Source organism: Plasmodium brasilianum, chromosome 10, assembly GCF_023973825.1.
Source record: "Plasmodium brasilianum strain Bolivian I chromosome 10, whole genome shotgun sequence".
Taxonomy (NCBI): domain Eukaryota; phylum Apicomplexa; class Aconoidasida; order Haemosporida; family Plasmodiidae; genus Plasmodium; species Plasmodium brasilianum.
Genome location: NC_090123.1, coordinates 418,184 through 439,029, shown reverse-complemented (window position 1 = coordinate 439,029; position 20,846 = coordinate 418,184). Strand labels below are relative to the sequence as shown.

Sequence of the window (20,846 nt, the reverse complement as noted above, 5' to 3'; positions counted from 1 at the left end):
TGTCTTTATATGAAACTGCATATAGTTGTTAAATAAGACTCATATGTATCTCTCAATATTTTACCCTTACTGGGAAAGAATAAAAAGGGAGGATATATATAATATAGTATAATGTAATACATATATATGTGTGTATGTATATGTATATATGTATATGTATATGTGTATATGTATATGTGTATATGTATATGTGCATTGCTTATATATGTATATATGTAAACGTATATATGTATGTGTATGTTTAAACTCCAAAACATTCTAATTTTAAAAAATTGTACACATTTTTATACTTCTATTTTAATAGCCGCTTGTTGCTTTTCCTTAATAACCTTTTTTTTTGAAAAGCTTCTAAGGGATTCGATACATAATGAACAGAGGTAAAGGAACATATAAACGCAAAGATAAATCGATACTGCTAATTTTGGTGAATTTATTTTGTTATATTCTACAAAAAAAAAAAAAAAAATAAATAAATAAAAATATATAAAAATAAATAAAAATATATGAAAATAAATAAAGATAAATAAAAATAAATAAAAATATATAAAAATAAATAAAAATATATAAAAATAAATAAAAATATATAAAAATAAATAAAAATAAATTAATAAAAAATAACTTTTTTAAATTTTAAAAACTGTAAAATAATTAAAAGAAATGGAAATAAATTTTTAAAATGTTAAAAAAATGTAAAAAAGTATAGAACAGAAATGAATAGAACAAAATGAATTCATTTAATGCGCAATATGTAAATCACACGAACAATTTTATAGGTATAATTTGTACATGAATATACGCAATTACATATAATTATCATGTTGTTCCTTTTTCTGATAATACAAATATATTAACATAAAATTTCCCCCCCCCCTTATGCTTATAATGCACAGATAGAGTTGTTATAATTTTTTTCCTCTTATACTTACCAAAACAAATATACACTTGATTTATAAAAAACAAAAAAGAGTAGGAAACTAAGAAGCAGCTCAAAAATCCTGAACAAGTGGAAATGCAATTGTGATAATATATATATTAGCATTTCTCACGTGTGTACATATATATATATATATATATATATGCATGCATATATATTTGAGTGCTTGTACATTTATAATATGGTATAGACACAAAAAAAGTTGTTGACCCATGGATTGTATCCCACTTTTTGGTTTACATTTTTGTTCCAAGTAAATTTTGAATAATTACCTCTTAAGTTATTTGACATGCTATTTTTTGAAAAACTGAACATATTCAAAAATAAGTACGTAAGACTAAGTAACATAAAAGATGAAAATGGGACATAAGGGTTATCCAGCATGTATAAATTATCGTATATTGGATTTATATCACTTTTATAAATTCTCAAAAATTCGTAAACAACTAAAAGCACTCCTCCAGTTGATGCTAAAAATCGATTTAAAACATGAAAAACATTCATTATTGTAACTCTGAAAAAGGAAACAAAAAAAAAAAAAAAAAAAAAAATATAAGAAGTTGGAAATGTTATAAGCAGTGTGGTTTTGTTTATACGTATAACTTATATGTACATATATGTGAGGATATGTATATATGTAGATATACAGATATACAAATATGCAGATATGCAAATATGTAGGTATTCAGATAAGCAGATGATACATCATTTCTGCTCAATTAAAAATGTTGCAATATCTGCTGTTTTGTATGACGCACTTTTTTTAATTTCTTTATACAAAAGGTAGTCAATTTTTTTTTTTTTGATTAATTAAAAAACCTATATGAGTTAAAAACAATATTTTGTAGTTGCCTAGAATGAGACAAATGAATTTTTTCCTTTTTAATTGTAAAGTTGAAGATAATATTAATAAGTACGAATAAGCAAATAGGAAATGTGCCCACATGCAGATGCTGAGTTATATTTGTGTATGCGCATGTACATATATATATATTTATGTGCATATATATGTGTGTATAATCATAAAGTTGCGCGGGTGTAGCAGAGCAGTTCGTATATAGTGGATGGTTGAATTTATTATTTTTGTGAACAAGGCATAAAACATTTTTTTATTTTTGCATTTTTATTTTTCATTTATATTTGTTTTTCAATAGTTTTTTTTTTTTTTTTTTTTTTTCTATCATAAGGTGGTGTATTCCGTTCATATAAATGGAAGAAAGAATAAAAAAAAAAAAAAAAAAAAAAAAAAAAATTAAGGTTAGGAAGGTTAAAAGAATTAATTACATTAGAACATTCAACAATTCGAAAAAGGTTAATGTGTAGGGCACAAAAGGGAAATAAAATTAAGAATAAAAAAATTATTTCAAAGCATTTAATTTTTAATATTCATATATAGTCATGCAACTTTGAACAAATTAAATAAAAAATAAAAACAAGACCAAATGGTGAAATAGATTTATGCAGCAGGTTAATACGAGTGACCTACCATAAAAAAGAATAAATAAAATAAAATAGAATAATGCCCATATATATGCATATGCATTTATGTATGTATATATAAACCCATATGTATATATGTACACATTGCAACCATATGGCGTAGCGTCAAATGCAGTATAACGTACGAAAGCACATGCAGGAATAAAATATTGCTTGGGTTTTTAAAAAAAATAAATGTAGCATATTACATTTATTTAATTTGCACGTGGGCTTACGAAATGGAAATGTCGCGGAATAATTTATACGTGTATATATATGTGTACGCACATGTGTATACGCATACGCATACGCTCAAACGGTTACGAGTAAGTAAATGTATGTGTGCAAATGTGGATTAGTTAATGGAGCATGTATTTCTATTCTTTTGAGCATTTCAAAAAATTGTCGTTTTTAATTTTCATGGATATTATCATTTTTGTCGTAAATTAAAAAAAAAAAAATAAAGGCAAAATGAAGAAATGAAAAGTAAAAAGTATGAAGTAAAATAATATAAATACAAATATACATAAAAACAGAGAAGCAATGATGGGAAAAAAAAAAAAAAAAAAGCATTTTTCTTACATAGAAAATGTGCAACATAATGTATGCAATATGTACACATGTTGTTACAAGAATGTAATGTTTATGTGCACCTCATTTTAAACGGCAGTTTTAATTGGGAATATATTTTATAGTAACTTGGGGAAGTTTTTTTTCCATCAGTGCAAATACATTTAACGGTTAGTATAGCAATTTAAATGAACCCTTACAATTTTTTTCCATTTTATCATTTTTCATTTTTCTACTTCTCTATATTAACCAATCGTGTTTTCCCCTGTGCGTTTAAATGTACAAAAAAAAAAAAAAAAAAAAAAAAAAAAATTGCATGGCTTAATGGACAAAAGGCGTGCATAAACGGGTCAGGAAAAATAAGTAGATAATTAGACAATTTAAGGGACAACTTTTAATCTTCATCGATATCACAAAAATATTGTTGCAATTCAATAATTAAATCCTCTGCTTTCTTTCTTCTTGTTGAGTCATTAACACAATTTGTATTCTCATTTTTAGCTAATCTTATTTTTTCTACGATTTTATTAAAATTTTGCATGAAAAGTTCTTCTTTATTATCTGCTGACACGCTCATTTTTTTTATAAGTTTTGTATTTTTGTCACATTTTACGTCTTCACAGTTTCCTACTTTTTCGGAGATTCTTACTATTTCATTGCTTCTTAACTCCTTCGCACTTGTTACAACCTGCTCATTTGGTATGGCAACGCTTCGAACAATAAGGTTGTCCTTCTTGATTTGTAGTCCCTTCCACATATGACAGTGAAGAGCTTCTACCAACCTTTCATCCCCTTCTTCAAAAAAGTCCTCAAGTTTACTAAAATTTTTTTCTTCTTTTTTTAATTTTTGACCTCCAGAATTTGTTGAAGTTATTACTTGTTCAGGATATTTATACAAAAAGTCGCGTTCATAATTTATATATAAGCATTCAATAAAATAGTCGCTAAAGAAGTTAAGATATTCTTTATTTTCTTTTTGAAAAGATAGAGGAAATACAGCAATTTTTATGCCAATACCCTTATATAAATTAGAAAGATCAAAATTTTCATTTCTTATCATTTTTCCATTTAATGTATCTTTTATATATTCTGTGCAATCTTCATCATAATTTCTAAATGGATTTTCTTTAACTACTGTTTTTTCCTTTATACAAAAATCGTCAAATAAAAAAATAACACTCTCACAGGGTATTTCATTCGCATTTATTTCTTTGAGCGATTTGACTTCATTTATTTTTTCTTTTTCATTTTCATCATCACCTGAGCATTCTTTTTCATTTTCATCATCACCTGAGCATTCTTTTTCATTTTCATCATCACCTGAGCATTCTTTTTCATTTTCATTATCACCTGAGCATTCTTTTTCATTTTCATTATCACCTGAGCATTCTTTTTCATTCTCTTTATTTTCTTTACCCGATATATTTTCTTCATCCTTTTGGTCCCCTATCCGAATAATACAACATGATATAATAACATCTGCACTGTAGTATTTATTTACAATTTTTACTTTTGCTTCCTTTTTAAAAATAAAGCAATTTATATTAACATCTTTTACATTCTTCTTTTCACTATCAAATCGGACCCTGTAGGTCTCTGAATGCGCATATTTTTCCAAAAATTCAAATTTTGTCTCTAAGAAGGATAAGAAATCTTTGAATTTTTTTTCGTCATATGACAACACAATAATATGTGGGGTGTCATCCATTTATTCCTTTTGTTGGATTATGTAAAATTGTTGCTTGTTATTTATGCGGGCTCGTCACGGCAAATAATATAAGTACATATACATATACATATACATATACATATACGTATACATATACATATACGTATACATATACATATACGTATACATATACATATATCTATATCTATATAAATATCTATGCATGTATATATGCATAACCTCATCAGAGCTTCATCCTATTGCCTTAAATTTAAATATTTTAGGGAACTCGATTAAAACGTATTCATGATATATATATTAAAATAAAATAATGTTCATTACCTATAAAATGATGTACATGTAAAAAAAAAAAAAAAAAAAAAAAAAAAAAAAATCTCATAAAAGCTATGACATACTACACGTTACGTTAAAAGTAGATATATATTTTTTTCCAAATAATTTTAATGTTGCCCCTTCTGGCATATAGAAACACTACTTATCTCTACCCAATCGTTTTTAAAATTTTAATTTTCTGTTTAGCCGTTTTTTTCCTTACAAAAAAAGGGTATTGCTACTTATGGTGAATTGTGCTTGCGCATATATATATATATATATATATATATATATATGTATATATATATGTATGTATTTATGTGTAAGTACGCGCTTCCAGTCGAGAAGACCCTTCAAGCATCCGATATGTGTATAGTGTTTACCTAAGGAATGCATATAACTATGATTCGTTTAACTCACACCTTTATAAGATTATCCTTTGAAATTTTTTTTTTTTTTTTTTGGGAATAGCAATTAAATTAAAAATTATGTAGTATTTATTAGTTGTATTACTTATCTATAGATGGAGTGGAAGTTTAAAAAAAATAAATAAATAGGAGAAAAAAAAAAAAAGTTTATTATTTTGCATTGCTATATATAATATTTTCTTGGCCCGTCCTCACCCATATTTTAAGGCATACGAAGCCTATTTAGTTCAAATGTTATCATATTATACCTTATTATGTTTATTCATCATTTTACAGTTTCTTTCTTAACTTCCCATTAATACCTATTATATTATATGGGTACAATTTAATGGCATAGCTGAGCACCAGTGCTAAATTTTTTATTAGTTATAGTAAAACTTAAAAATTTTAAAGAAGGAACAGGAAACAGTAGTGCATAAAAAGATTTACAGTTGAGGAGGGGTTATAATAAAAAGGAAGATGAAAAATGAAAAATGAGAAAAGAAAAAATAATAAAGAAACAACACGTAAGCAATATTTGAAAAATTATCATACAACATACACTGAAAATAATAACGAAGAGACAAATATATATAGCAATTATGTAAAAGTAAATTAAAAAAGGAAAGAAATAAAAAAAAAAAAAAAGGGAATCATCAAATATGAGGAAGAACTAAACAACGTTATCGTTGGTCGTTGAAGTGCATGTTGTCGTATTTTCATACGATTAGGCTGCGTCACCAAGGTAGTACATGTATGTATGCACGTATGTATGTACATATGCACATATATACTGCTGCACGTTCGTGTATGTACTAACTTGAACTCTGTTGATCATTTTATCCTGTGCTCTTCCTCAAGGTGCACCATGTGGTGAGCGGTTGGCTCGGTTAGAATCTCCGCCGAGTTTGTAAACATGCCGCTATACCACTTTGCCGATTGGACTTATGTACCCAAATACACATATATAAGAGAGTGGATATGCTTTAGCAGATGCACACAGGTTACTTCTTAACCAATTGTACAACGTCTTCATCATTTAGTTCGTGATCTTTTCCGACTTTTTGCGGATTATGTTTTACGGATTTTCCCCATACTAACGCATATTTCAATTGATTAACTAAAGATCTATGTATTTTTTTACAAAAGTTTTCAACTTTTGATCTTTCTTTTTTCAAAATAACTGGTGAATCGTAATCAGGTATCTGTCCTTTTGGTTTGGTATAAATACGTACAAGATCTAAGTAAGTCCATATTGCTTCTAATAAACCATCTAAATTCCATTCCAAATGTGCAGATATAGGTACATTATGAGGTATACGAGTTATTAGATCTAGTTCTTCTAAAGTTATTTGATCAACTTTATTTAGAACATATATACATGGTACATATAATCTATTACCTTCTATTACATCTATAATATCATCAACTGTTGCTTCACACCTTATAGATATATTAGCATTCATAATTCTGTATTCATGGCAAATCGATTTAATCATTTCTTCATCTATATTAACAAGTGGAACAGTATGTGTTATATTTATACCTCCTTTATCTTTTTTTTGAAAAACGATATTTGGTGGCTTTTTATTTAATCTAATTCCAAATCCTTCTAATTCTTTTTCAATAATTTTTTTAAAAGTTAATGGTTTTAAAACGTCTAATACTATTAATATTAGGGAACAACTTTTAGCAACTGCTATAACTTGCTTTCCTCTACCTTTTCCATCTTTTGCTCCTTCTATAATTCCAGGCAAATCTAATAATTGCATTTTTGCTCCTTTATATTTAAATATACCAGGTACACATGTTAACGTAGTAAACTCATATGATGCTACTTCGGAAAAGGTACCTGTTAATTTATTTAATAAAGTAGATTTTCCTACTGAGGGAAAACCAACAAGACCTATTCTTGCATCTCCTGTTTTAGAAACATCAAATCCTTCCCCTTCTCCTCCACCTTTTGTTCCTCCTTCTATAAGTTGTGCTTTAAGTTTTGACAATTTCGCTTTTAGTAAACCTAAGTGAAAGTTCGTTGCCTTGTTTTTCTGTGTCTTGGCCATTTCGGCCTCGATATCGGCGATTTTTTGTAAAATCGACATGTTATCGTTTGAGGGGGGAGCGAAAAGGAGAAAAATAAAAAATAGAGAGAACCAAATGGATAAAAAATAAAAAATAGAGAGAACCAAAAGGATAAAAAATAAAAAATAGAGAGAAGCAAAAGGATAAAAAATAAAAAAAAATTCCAGCTAATAGCTGTCTTCAAGTAGCTAGCTAAAAATGGGTTACCATCTGAATGGTTACCTAAAAATAAGTAGGTTGTTTTTTGTCTAGATCTGATTTCCCCTAAGCACGTTAATAACATATCCCGTTTCCCAAAAAAATGAAATTATAAAAAAGTAAATAAGCAAAATGCGCCTACATGAGCGTACATAGATCAATGCCTAAATGTACAAATCTGTGTACGAGATGATTTTTTTTTTTTTCTTTTTTTTGCTCTACTTGTTCTTCTGCTTCTTCTTCAGCTTCTTCTAAACATGATTTGCTACCCTATTCCATTGAACGTAACAGACTATCATACATTTCAGTTGTACATTTACCCTCTGCGTTTTTTACACATTTATTCAAAAAAAAAAAAAAAAATATATAAAAACATATATACATGTCTCTATCTATATATATACATATATAAACTGTATGCCTCCTTCAAATTAACGATCAACTGTTTGTCCTTAAGTCGTCATAAAAAAGCTACATACCAAACGGAATGTAACTTAGGTCACTCTAAAAAATGTTTTCTTCATTACATAACATCGTATAATGGTAAAACAAAAGTTCATTCTCCTTTTTAACTATTTTCGTTTTGTTTTTGATTTGCTGTTTTTTCTTTTTATTTTTCGTTTGCTGCTTTTTACTTTTGTTCTCTTTTTTTTTTTTTTTTCCTTTTCTGTTTACTTCTTTTTTCTCCAATATTATGATGTTCACAGAATGAGCATAAAAAAAAAAAGAGCAAGGGAAAAGGTATACTTTAAAAAATGATATTTAAAAAAAAAAAAAAAAAAAAAATATATTAATAAAGAGTTAAACTTGTTCACATTAATAAAATATTATTTCCCACTCGATTGATGATATTGTCAAAATGGTACTCAGGGAAGAAACTCATTAGAAGTGTTTCATATGTGCACATATACTTACGTATATGTATATATATATATATATACGATTATCTTATATTTCTCTCCGTTAAACAGGTAAAAAAAAAAAAAAAAAAATGAACACAAATTGGCATAAATTCAGGTTACTATCTTTTATTTAGCTCCTGTAATTTTTAATTTTCTTTACCTGATCTTTTATTTAAATATTGTATTAAATGTATATCCTTAAAATGTGAAGAAGTTGTATGGGTACCATTTAGTTTTGAAAACGCATTTTCAAGCAAATAATTCTGCGGATGCAAAAAAATATATAAACTTATGCATACATATGTGCACGTATGAATATGCATATATATATATATATATTTATATATGTACATCTGTTCATTCTTGGCTGACAAATTTTTAACGCAGCGTAAGGTTAAGCAAAATATGGTTGATACCTTGTTAACAACACGTTAATCTAAGCCGGAGATAGGTATGTGTATATATACATATATATACATCGAAGTACTTTTTTTTGTAATACTTTTAAGATTTAATTTCTGGAAATAAAAAAAATTATACATTCTCGTCTTTACCGTATAGCATATCTTTAAATTCGTAATGTTTATCTTCACTCAACCTAATTGATTTAGAAAACATTTATTTTTTTTTTTTTTTAAAGAAAAATAGTAAGGAGTCTTAAGGATACAATAAAAGCCGCATTACAAACATGTAAACAAGTAAACATTTATTTATTAATATTTGTACGTATGTATGTATATATATACAGAAATTTCTAACATTGCAATTTTGCTAATATTGTAAAAGCATATATTACATTTTGTATACCCCACTTTATTGGTCTTGTACCAGTACACGAAGAACGAGCTTACATGTGAAGAACCACGTATAGACTAGTCCAGCTTGTTGGTTCGTGAGAACAGTAGTATTAAGAAGTTCAACTGGGGGGGGAGAGCCATAATTAATAAAGATAACATCCCCACGTTGTTATTACACTACATGTACAGTTATTACATTGCTTCTCTTTAATACACATTAGAAAGAGGATCCATTATTCATTTATAGAGTGACATATGTCATATCACATTTTTAGATTTTAAAAGAGTTTGACAGTGAGATTATATTTAACGGAAGAAATTTTTGTAACCCTAATTTTTTTTTTTTTTTTTTTTTTTTTTTGGTTATACGAAGCTTACATAACTATACTTTGGGTCTTTATTAGGGGCAAGTATATGTGCTAGGGGAAAAAAAAAAAAAAAAAAAAAAAAAAAAAAAATTTTTTAAATTATATTTAACAAATTAAGAGAAATATAAATAGATTATACATAATTTTGATTTATCGAGGAGGTATAAATCATTTTTTTCTTAGTTCTGACCGAAGAGAAGTAAAACTTCACAAAATTATGATAAGAACAATATGGAAAAAAATGAAAATTCCTGTGAACTGTTAAACAGTAACGTGTCGTTGTTTGAGTTATCATCTGAAACAAATTTGAAGGTTAACATAATAAACAATAACAAACATTTTGTCGACTATTATTTGAATGCACTAGAAAATAAACAAATAGAAAAAATAAAATATTTTGATATAGACATAACAGAAGATGTAAACGACATAAATGAATCCTTTTCTGCTCCTTTGACTTTGAGTGATCAGTATGAAGAAGATTACTTGCAATTTAAAATTAATAAATACTTATCATGTTGTAATGACAGCTCTTATGCTAAAAGAATTTTGTTACAGGATATGAATATCACAGTAGGTGAAAAGAAGAACGAAGAAAACGGTTGAAACTATTGTTTGCACAGATAACCTTATTATTTAATATTATTTTGTTTTATTGTTTTAATTTTTTTTTTAAATATACAAAAAAGAGGGAGTTACAATTATGAAAAAATAAACGACATAACGAAAGCTTTTACTTTTCTGCCAGTGACGGGGGGATGGTAAAACTTAAATAAGCGTACAGTATGACCAAAGGGGGAAAAGAAAAATATAAAAAAAAAAAAAAAATAATAGAGTAGAATACATTATAGTTGAAGTCAAAGTTAACGTAGCGTATGATGGAAACCATTCCGTACACACATTTTAAAGAAAAAACGCATCTAAGTTTTTGTTTCTGTTAAGCACATTAGTAGTTTAACCGTTTGGCAGTTCACCGAAGTAACTATTTTGTATTTTATTTTATTTTATTTTTTTTTTTTTTATTTTTTTTTTGACATCTCTTATGAGAAGCTGTTATGTTGACTGCCAATTATTTTTGGTAATAATTCTGTAAAAATATTGTTTTAAAAAAAAAAAGAAAAAAAAGTTTGTATATATTATCGTTTAACTTGCCTTTGTTTATATACATAACCCTTATAATGTAAATTGAGAATAGTTAATTTTTTTTTTTTTTTTAAATTACTGCTTTTTTACAAATGTATGTATATAGGAGCTCTTTTTTGTGCACACTCCTATGATTTTATTATTTTATCATTTTATTATTATTATTTTTGTTTTTTATATTTTATATTTTATATTTTTTTGGTGTTAATGAACATATATATCAATTTAAGAATGCTAACAACTGTGAAAAAAAAAAAAAAATAATGTATATACATATGTATTATAATACATGTACGTATGCAAATAGTCATGTACGTACGTATATGTTATTTATGCTTGTATACCGTCCTTTCAGAAGCATTTAAATTTTAAAATATATTTTTATAATTATTTTTTTGCAAACTAAAATGATAAAAAAAAAGAAAATCAAACGAAGGTGTACAAGCCAATGCTGAAAAATGTGTATTTTTCGGTAAATAACAAAATGCAGGCAGGTTACACCTTTTTTTGCCTTTTTTGCCGCTTTTCCTTTTGTTTGCTTATTTAGCATTCAGATAATTATTATTAATTTTTTATGATATTGTTCATATTTTCATAACTTACATGTTCGTATGGGGTATAACTTTTCACTTGTACATGTGTTAGTTCGTAAGAAGGCGAAAGTTTAAAACTGCTTCATACGCACATACGTACATACATATATGTACACATATACGTTCATATGCATATACGTATGCATATAACGAAATGTACGCACATATATGCGTATATGTACATACTCGTCAACCGCTTCGTGGTCCATCGACTGAGTTGCATTGACACAGTTAAATGGGGTTGAAGTGTATAAATAAAATATCGCTACAAAAGAAGCAAAAAAAAAAAAAAAAAAAAAAAAATATAAGAAATGAAAAAGATGCAAAGCCTCAAGAATGAAATGTAAAAGGAGAGTACTTTCAAATTTGACAAGAAAAAAGAAAGTTGAAAATTTGTGTGGTCAGAAAAAAAAAAGATCTAAATTGTTATCAGTCGGATTGTTTAAAATATTTAGTAAGCCCATTTTTCGTCTCCTTCTAATAATATACATATTATTATTACATCTTGTTGATGTAGTTAAAAGTTTTAAGCTTTCGAATGAGCAAAATAAGTTTAATTGCAATAATTTTTTATATTACGAAAACAAGTCAAATGATAATTATGGGAGAAAAAATTTTTTAAATTATAAAAGTAGACCTGTTTTAAAAAAAGATATAATAATTAACAGTAATAAAATATTTAAATTAAAAAGCGAAAAAGTAGACAAGATAATTGATAGTTTGAAAGAGTTAACTTTGTTAGAAGCAAGTGAACTAGTTAAAAAAATTGAATTAACATTTTCTGTTGATGCAAGGCAAAATCTAGATAGTTCTAAGGGTACACAAGAAAATAAAACAAATGAATCTGAAACTAATGCAAAAGAAGAAGAAGAAGATGATGAGAATAAAGTCTACGATTTAATTTTAGAAAATATTGAACCTAATAAAAAAATACCCATAATTAAAATTGTTAAAGAAATAAAAAAAGACTTGAATTTAAAACAAGCCAAGGACATAGTGGACAACTTACCTCAAACACTTTTTGAAAAAATTAACAAGGAAACTGCAGATAAGTGGAAAACAAAATTGACCGATGCAGGGGGGGTTGTTAAGTTGAAGTAAAAGGTGCGTCACAGAACTGCCCACGCGCACGTATTTATATATATATATGTGTAAATATATATGTATATGTGTGTATATATATGCGTATATGTGTGTATATATGTATGTATATGTGTGTATATATATGCGTATATGTGTGTATATATGTATGTATATGTGTGTATATATATGCGTATATGTGTGTATATATGTATGTATATGTGTGTATATATATGCGTATATGTGTGTATATATGTATGTATATGTGTGTATATATATGCGTATATGTGTGTATATATGTATGTATATGTGTGTATATATGTATGTATTTATTTATTATTATTTTTTTTCATTTAAATTCGTACCTTTTTTTTGAGTGTTATTTCTTGAAAAACGCATACTTTTAACAAAATATATTATTCTCTTTTTTTTATTTTAGTTCTCCTTTTTTTTTTTGTTTCAAAACAGATAGAAAAAAAAAAAAAAAAAAAAAAAAGGTTAACATTTTTCAATCTGTTCATTAAAAACTTTATAAGCAATTGTTTAAAATAATAAAATTTACTTCTTGTATTAGATGAAAAAAACTATAAAGTGAAATATTTAACATAAAAACAAAAACCTGCGTGAACGGGAAAAAAAAGAAAAAAAAAAAAAAAAAAATACATAAAAAAATAAATGAATAAATATAACTACATATAAGTATAATTACACATTAAAAAATAGATTGTTATACCATATAAACAATGTACTCAGGTACATATCGTGTCAACAAATTTTACGTTTACTATGATAACATATTTAAAAAAAGAAAGAAAAAAAAAATTTCCAAAAAAAGCATTTCTCAGAAAAAGCATGTCGAACAAAGTGCATTCCCAAACGTATGTAGTATATTCCTGAAAAACCTGTTGAGCAAGCAAATTACCAATTTATTATTATTATTTTACTTTATATTTTTCGAACTCTATTTTTAATATAGAACTACTCCTTTTATTTTACCCATGTTATGCCACTATTTCTGTCTATAATGTGTAATTTAAATACTTATTTCCTCAGTTTAACTGAGGTACATTGGCTGCTTGTTGTGCTTGAAAAAACTGTGCCTGCATTTCAAAAAGCTGACATTCCTTCTCATACTGAAAAGCAATTGGAGTAATTAAAACAACAACTGAAACTCCAGCTATCCACACAACCCATGATGTTGTTTTAATTCCTTTTTTTAAAAAATTATTTATTTTATTCTTCGCTAGTCTCAATTTATTTTTTATTTTAATTGTATCATTTCTTTTAAAATTTAGCATTGGTTTTTTCGATAGTAACAAATTTTCTTCATTCGCCTTCAAAATTTTTGAATATATCATTCCCATTTTAAGGTATATGATGAATAAGTATAAATTGTACGAGTCTCTTATAGGTATATATTGTAGGTACGTATTATGGTATGTATTGTGGTTTGGGTCATACATATACAAATAATACAAACTTGGAAAAATATCAAATTTGTTTACTCTGCGTAAATGTACATAATATATACATAAAATGTATACATACAAAAAATTTTTACTTATTTCTGTAATTATTATTGTTATTACTATTACTATTATTATTATTATTATTATTATTATTATTATTATTATTATTATTATTATTATTATTATTATTATTTTATTATCCACGTATGCGTGATTTAAAATTTTGAAGTATAAACAGGCTTTCAATCCGCTTTTCATAAAAATTACTAAGTTAACGCTTGCATAAACGTATGTATGTATGAATATATATACATAAATATTATAAATTTTATAAATATTCTGAACATTATTATAAGCATATTATGTAATTATTGCGCTCGAAAAACATGAATTATAACAACTTTTTCAAATTATTGCTAGAACTGCTAAATGCATACGTATGTATATATATATATATATATATATATATATATATATGTATAACCAACATAAAAACGCTAAAATAAATTAAAAAAATTATTTCACCTATAGTAGGGGATATATACAAAGTTGTTTGAGTTAACCCTTTTTTGAACTCTTTTTTTTTAAAGCGCCTTTTTTTTTTTTTTTTTTTTTTTTTTCTGCAAATTACTTGTAAAAAAAAATTATTAAGAGGTCACAACATTTGGAGTATACATTCTATGATTTTAAAGATAATTATTAGGACGACATATCCTACCAAGGATTTAAAAAAAAAAAAAGTTTTTTAGTGTATTTTTCTTCTTTTTAATTTGTTCTTCGTATTAACATTTTTTTTTTTTTTTAAAGTTTCAAAGATCGTTTTCGCTTTTGCAGCTACGATTTATAAATATTTATATGTATATATATATACATACACATGTACCTTTCAAGTTAAAATATGTTTTGCAATATTACGCAGCTATTACTTACATGTGCGTACACAAAAATTAAAAAATACTTTTGCAAATTTTATTGTACTTCTAGGGAAAATACATTGCAGTATGTACCCACCTCTTCCAGAATAGCAAATTGCACTTACCTCTTCGAGTATGCCAAATTGTTGCTACCACTTCGAGTGTGCCAAATTGTTACTACCTCTTCGAGTGTGCCATATAATTTGTTTCGAATGCACAAAGCAACAATTTGTTTTAGGGCAACCTTATTTTTTGAATATTTCCCAAATTATTTATTATTTTTTTTTTTTTTTGTAAAAAGCTATGAGAAAAAATAAAAAAGTATTAAAGAAAAGGAATAGGGGGAATAGGAGACACGAATAATTGTACGCTTTTCCCCTTTTTCTTTTTTTCATCATAGAATGAAAAATAAACTAAATATTTTCAAAATTTTATAAGCTTCTTGATAAATTCATATTAGCTAATATGTATATATAATAAAATTTAGTTATTCAGTGTTTCATTGTAACGTTTTAAAATACTTGAACAAATGTGAACGATGGAAGGTTTTTTCTACTAGGTTTGTAATACTTATTTTTCAAGTATGTTTATGAATTTACTCTTAATAGTGCTATACAATATAATATTTAATAAAAGAAGAAGGAAATTACTTAAATAAAGTTTATTTTAAAAATTTCATATAATCATTTCCTAAAAATTAGGCAAATTTGAAGTATTTATTTAATTAAAAAGGACAATAAATGAATAACATGATATAACAAACAATTTATTCCTAAGTGCGGTAAATATCGCATATCGTGTGAAAAGGTGCACATGTAAACATGAATATATATATACATACATACATACATACATACATACTTAAGTACAAGCGCATCTAAATTAATAATAGTACCCTTCTGCGGGCACTTGTCACCCGCATTACAAAATAAACAAAAAAAAAAAAGATAAACAGATAAATATATAAATGGATAAATAAATAATATAATAAAAAAAGACAAATAAAATAAAAAAGTAAAATGAAATAAAAATGGAAAAATTAAATGGAAAAATTAAATGGAAAAATAAAATATAATAAAATTTCTCAAATGAATTAACGAACAAATCTTAACAGTTCGAGCATTTTGAACTTTTTTTCAAAATGCCCTAGAAATTTTCTGACTCGTTCATAATTTCCTACACGTCTGTATTTTCATTTATAATTTTAAATGATTCCTTTTTATCCATATTATGCATTAAATTTAAATGGGTAAAATACCTATTTCTGTACATGTTAGTTTTGCAAATAACGCACATCACAGACTTGGACCCACAGTATTTTTCATGTTCCGTGCTGTTAATGTGTTTGACAAAAAAATGAAAATTTTTGTGCATTAGCTGGAAATAATAGTCAATTGATTTTACAGTTAACTCATTATTATTATTGCTACTACTACTACTACTACTACTATTATTGTCATTGCTGGTACCATTATAACTATCAAATTTATCGAGAAAGTTGGCAAGGATATAGTCTTCATTAAAAATATTTGCAGCGGAAACGGTAAATATATTACAAAATGCACAGAATATAATTTTTTTTGGACAAAATAATTTCTGATGAAAAATGAATTGTTTTCTATAAAAATATTTTTGGCATGTACATTTTATTTTTGTATGCCATAAAAAATTATGCTTATTTTTTTCAGCTATCTTTATACCTTCATTACATATCTCACAATGAATATGATCAAGGATATCTTTCTTATTAAACGGTTTTTTACAGATATTACATAGAGAAATATTATTTAAACAATGAATTTTATGCATGTTTATATTATTTTCCAAAATTTGTTTTAAACAATTATCACATGTTACATAAATTAGTTCATTTTTACAATTTTCGCGTAATTCATTTAATTTATTGTTTGGGATTCTGTCGTTTGTTTTGTTTTTATTCGTATTGTCAATCTGTTCTTTGATTGTTTTTCTACTTTCGCTATCTACTTTTGATGATAAGCTGTATTGTACTTCGTTTTCCGTGGTATATGATATACCTATGTATATTATATGGGGAAAGTATTGATCATATATATATTCTAAAAAAGGGTCTTGTTCGTCAAGCCGTTCCTTCGTGGCATCAAGCTTTTCCTGGACATCATCTGCTTGTTCTTTCATGAAACAAACGAAATGTATTTTTAAGCATTTTTTTATAATATCCCTATTTATTTGAATATCTTTACTACAATCATCGAAATGCAAATGATGCATCGTTTCTGAGACCGAATCATATGGTGGAAATGAAATAAAAATATTGAAATTATCTACATCGTTCGAACTTAATAAAAAATTTATGTTAATCTTATCCTTTTTTAACAATTCCAAAATGTTATAATTTATCATATACTTATATTTTTTTATTCCACACTTCATACTACTATTAACATTTGTAGTTGTACTATTAATCACTTCATATGGTGTATCTTCAACATTTTGAAAAGTACTAAATTGTTCACACATAATTTTGCGTTTACATATATCCACAACAATATCTGTATTTATTAACGACACAGCATTATCTGGCTCTAACTCACTTACATAAAAATTCAAATGATTAATATGAACATGGTCTCCTAAAGTTAGGGTACTATAATTTATGCTTAATTCATTTTCCAATAAATTCTTCATAAATTTTATATCATTAATATTTTCATTTAATGATTCAAATTTTATAAAATCACATTTCGGTAAATTTGCATAAGTTACTAAGAGTCTTATTATTCCACTAGTTGCTATTATGCCTAAATTTTCTTTTATATTTTCTGATACTAATATTATTCCTTCATTTGAGCTAAATTCTAAAACACATGCATGGGTAATATAATTATTCTCTACATTTTTTAGGCTAAACGAATAAGGAAATTCTACTTCGTTCCGATAAGTTCCTTTTTCGAGGGTTTTCAGTATTGACACGGGCTGTAAAAACGGAAAAGTTGAGCAGATATCAGTACACTTATATAACCTCGCGTAGGTATATGACTACATGCACATGTTCATACAAAAATTAAGTAATCCCCTCAATAATATTTTAAAACATTATTTTGGTTATTCCTTCTTCAAAAAAAAAAAAAAATAATAATAATAATCATTCAATTATGCGTTTATGCGTGATATTAATTACATTCACATTTAAAGTAATCAAAGAGCTAATATAAACGCAGCAAAATGGACAAAAAAAAAGAGAAAAAAAAAGTGTAAATTTATGGGAAGAAATTAATTAATATTCTACACGTAATAAAAATACACCCAATTTTCGAAATAAAATTAGACTTATTTTTTTTTTGAACATTTTGCAAATTTATTTTACGAACAGTATTTCCATCTTAAGTCCCATCTTACTATACGACTAAAATGAAGCATAAATATGCGGGCATGTTCGCGGGAAGAGAATGTTTACAAAGGTTGGACACGCAATATGTACACTCATGAGCTCATATATACACATACGTACGTGAATACATGTATATATCCATAAGTACACTCACACGTACATCCACACGTACATCACACGTAAATCCACACGTACATCCACACGTACATCCACACGTACATCCACACGTATATTCACACGTACTTCCACACGTACTTCCACACGTACTTCCACACGTACTTCCACACGTACATACCCACTTACACATATACATGTACTTTAGCACATGCACAGAGTAGTTCATTGAAAAAAAAGTAATAAAACTAACCAGTATAACTTTATCCGAATGCCTACTCAACTTATCTTCTTTTTTACTAAGGGGAAGGGTCAGAAATTTTTGACAAATCTTATTATTCGAATTGTGTATATATTGTAATTCTAAATCCTCCTTTAGTTTATCAGCTTTCCCTTGTTTTGTTTTATCGTTCTTTCCATATACATTGTTATTAACACCCTTTGTAAGATTTTTTCTATTATGAAAACTAAATTTTGCATTAAATTTATTCACAGCTTTGACAAAATCATCATCCATTATATGTTCTATTGTTATATTAAAATATAAAAAATCATAATCTAAATGATGGGTTTTGCCCAATAAAACATGCGTAGGGTGGGGGAGAGGGAAAGTATGAATACGTTTGTATGTGTGTGTAAATATGTATACGTTTTTATATGCGTACAAATGTGTACACATATATACATGACTATATCAATATATATATATATATGGTGTATTTATATGCCCGAGCGCATATAGGCGATAAGGAAAGAATTGCAAAAGAGGCTATAATTACAGACAACTTAAAAGTGATGTATAGGCCTTTGCAAAAATTGTATGGCTTGAAGTATGTATACGGAACATATCCATAAATAAGTATGTGCCTATGTATGTATTCTTTTACATATGCATATATATGTATGTATGGACATATGTACGTACATGAGTACACATATGCAAACAAAAAAAAAAAAAAAATCAGTTTCACTTCGTAAACAGCGTAAGATCGCTTAAATAATCAACATATATAAAGCTAATTCCTTTAAAGGACTCTTGAAAAAATATAAATGTTCACTAAAAAAAAAAAAAAAAAAAAAAAAAAAACAATGAAGTTTAATAACATATATGAAGTACTTTATTATGTACATAAAAATATGCAAAATTTCGAAAAAACAAAATAAAATAATGCAATTATTGTTGCATCATATTTTTATTTTTCATGTTTGCTTCATATATAATCACTTTAGCAGGTATTATCACAAAATAAAAGAATGTAAGTTAACACATTAAAAATGAGTACATATATGTATATATATACATGTATATGTGTTCACTGAAATTTTTTGCTCTTTTTCATGCTTTCTTCTTTATCTTTATTTTTGTGTTTTCTTTTATTTTTTATGTTCTTTTTTTTTTTTTTTTTTTTTTCTATGTTATTACATATTCTCTAAGCCTTTTTTTTTTTTTTTTTTTTTATAATTTTATTTTTGAAAGAATTTTTTTACACGCCCTTTACTTTTGAACATTTTCGGTCAATTTTGTTTTCCTTCTTGACGATTAATTTTGCCTTTTCGACGATTTTTTTTTTTACCTTTTTAATGGTTTTTTTTTTAACTTTCTAATTTTTTTTTTTTTTTTTTTAGAATTTGTAGTTTTATCACTTCAATTTTATTATAATCATTTTTTTAGTCCCTCCTAGTTGCGAACTTTTCGCTTTTTCAATGCATTCACAAAAGTGTTGTTAGGTTATCTTTCGTACTATATATTTTTATGGTTTTTCGTTTTTATTTATTTCTCCTTTTTACTTTTTTTCCGGTATTATATTTATATCTCTTTTTTACTTTTTTTCCGGTATTATATTTATTTCTCCTTTTTACTTTTTTTCCGGTATTATATTTATTTCTCCTTTTTACTTTTTTTCCGGTATTATATTTATTTCTCCTTTTTACTTTTTTTCCGGTATCATATTTATTTCTCCTTCTTACGTTTTTTCCGGTATCATATTTATTTCTCCTTCTTACGTTTTTTCCAGTATCATATTTATTTCTCCTTTTTTCATTTTTTAACCTTTTCCATTTTTCCTTTTTATCTTTTTTTTTTTTCCCTTTTTTCGTGTTTGGTTCCTCCGAAAAATACACATATATTTATACAAATATATAATTATTTGTTGTTTTAACACTCGGCAAAGTTTTTATCTTTTATGTAAGGTAACTATTTTATTCTTATCCTATCAAAATAGCTAGAAAAAAAAAAAAGAAAAATTTTTTTTTTTTTACATATATAAAAAAGGTTGTTTCATTTCTCAGTAAATCAAAAGTGGAGATGTAATTGTTACTAGGAATAATTTTTATACCATTGAGAACAACGAATAGTGTTAAAACTTATATTTCGTACCGTCTTTTTTATTATTAACTGTTTTAACTAATCTTTTTTATCATTTT

The 20,846-nt window shown here is 26.0% G+C and overlaps 7 protein-coding genes across 7 annotated transcripts; 2 read left to right on the top strand and 5 right to left on the bottom strand.

The window, feature by feature from the left end:
- Positions 1–1,108: 1,108 nt before the first annotated feature.
- MKS88_003156 (uncharacterized protein) lies at positions 1,109–1,643 on the bottom strand (the record flags this gene model as incomplete). Its single annotated transcript, XM_067216223.1, has 2 exons — positions 1,109–1,448; positions 1,639–1,643. 2 exons carry the CDS (start codon positions 1,641–1,643, stop codon positions 1,109–1,111), a joined length of 345 nt encoding a protein of 114 aa, XP_067072892.1.
- Positions 1,644–3,377: 1,734 nt separating this feature from the next.
- On the bottom strand, positions 3,378–4,691 carry MKS88_003155 (uncharacterized protein; the record flags this gene model as incomplete). The annotated part of the gene is made up of 1 exon (XM_067216222.1): positions 3,378–4,691. The coding sequence occupies one exon, from the start codon at positions 4,689–4,691 to the stop codon at positions 3,378–3,380; it is 1,314 nt and encodes a 437-aa protein (XP_067072891.1).
- A 1,705-nt stretch (positions 4,692–6,396) lies between these two features.
- On the bottom strand, positions 6,397–7,494 carry MKS88_003154 (ribosome-interacting GTPase 1; the record flags this gene model as incomplete). The annotated part of the gene is made up of 1 exon (XM_067216221.1): positions 6,397–7,494. One exon carries the CDS (start codon positions 7,492–7,494, stop codon positions 6,397–6,399), a length of 1,098 nt encoding a protein of 365 aa, XP_067072890.1.
- A 2,476-nt stretch (positions 7,495–9,970) lies between these two features.
- Positions 9,971–10,345, top strand: MKS88_003153 (uncharacterized protein; the record flags this gene model as incomplete). The annotated part of the gene is made up of 1 exon (XM_067216220.1): positions 9,971–10,345. The coding sequence occupies one exon, from the start codon at positions 9,971–9,973 to the stop codon at positions 10,343–10,345; it is 375 nt and encodes a 124-aa protein (XP_067072889.1).
- A 1,466-nt stretch (positions 10,346–11,811) lies between these two features.
- Positions 11,812–12,576, top strand: MKS88_003152 (50S ribosomal protein L12; the record flags this gene model as incomplete). The annotated part of the gene is made up of 1 exon (XM_067216219.1): positions 11,812–12,576. One exon carries the CDS (start codon positions 11,812–11,814, stop codon positions 12,574–12,576), a length of 765 nt encoding a protein of 254 aa, XP_067072888.1.
- A 1,028-nt stretch (positions 12,577–13,604) lies between these two features.
- On the bottom strand, positions 13,605–13,919 carry MKS88_003151 (mitochondrial import receptor subunit TOM22; the record flags this gene model as incomplete). The annotated part of the gene is made up of 1 exon (XM_067216218.1): positions 13,605–13,919. The coding sequence occupies one exon, from the start codon at positions 13,917–13,919 to the stop codon at positions 13,605–13,607; it is 315 nt and encodes a 104-aa protein (XP_067072887.1).
- A 2,195-nt stretch (positions 13,920–16,114) lies between these two features.
- MKS88_003150 (ubiquitin fusion degradation protein 1) lies at positions 16,115–18,939 on the bottom strand (the record flags this gene model as incomplete). Its single annotated transcript, XM_067216217.1, has 3 exons — positions 16,115–17,893; positions 18,285–18,323; positions 18,676–18,939. The coding sequence occupies 3 exons, from the start codon at positions 18,937–18,939 to the stop codon at positions 16,115–16,117; spliced, it is 2,082 nt and encodes a 693-aa protein (XP_067072886.1).
- Between the last annotated feature and the right edge of the window lie 1,907 nt (positions 18,940–20,846).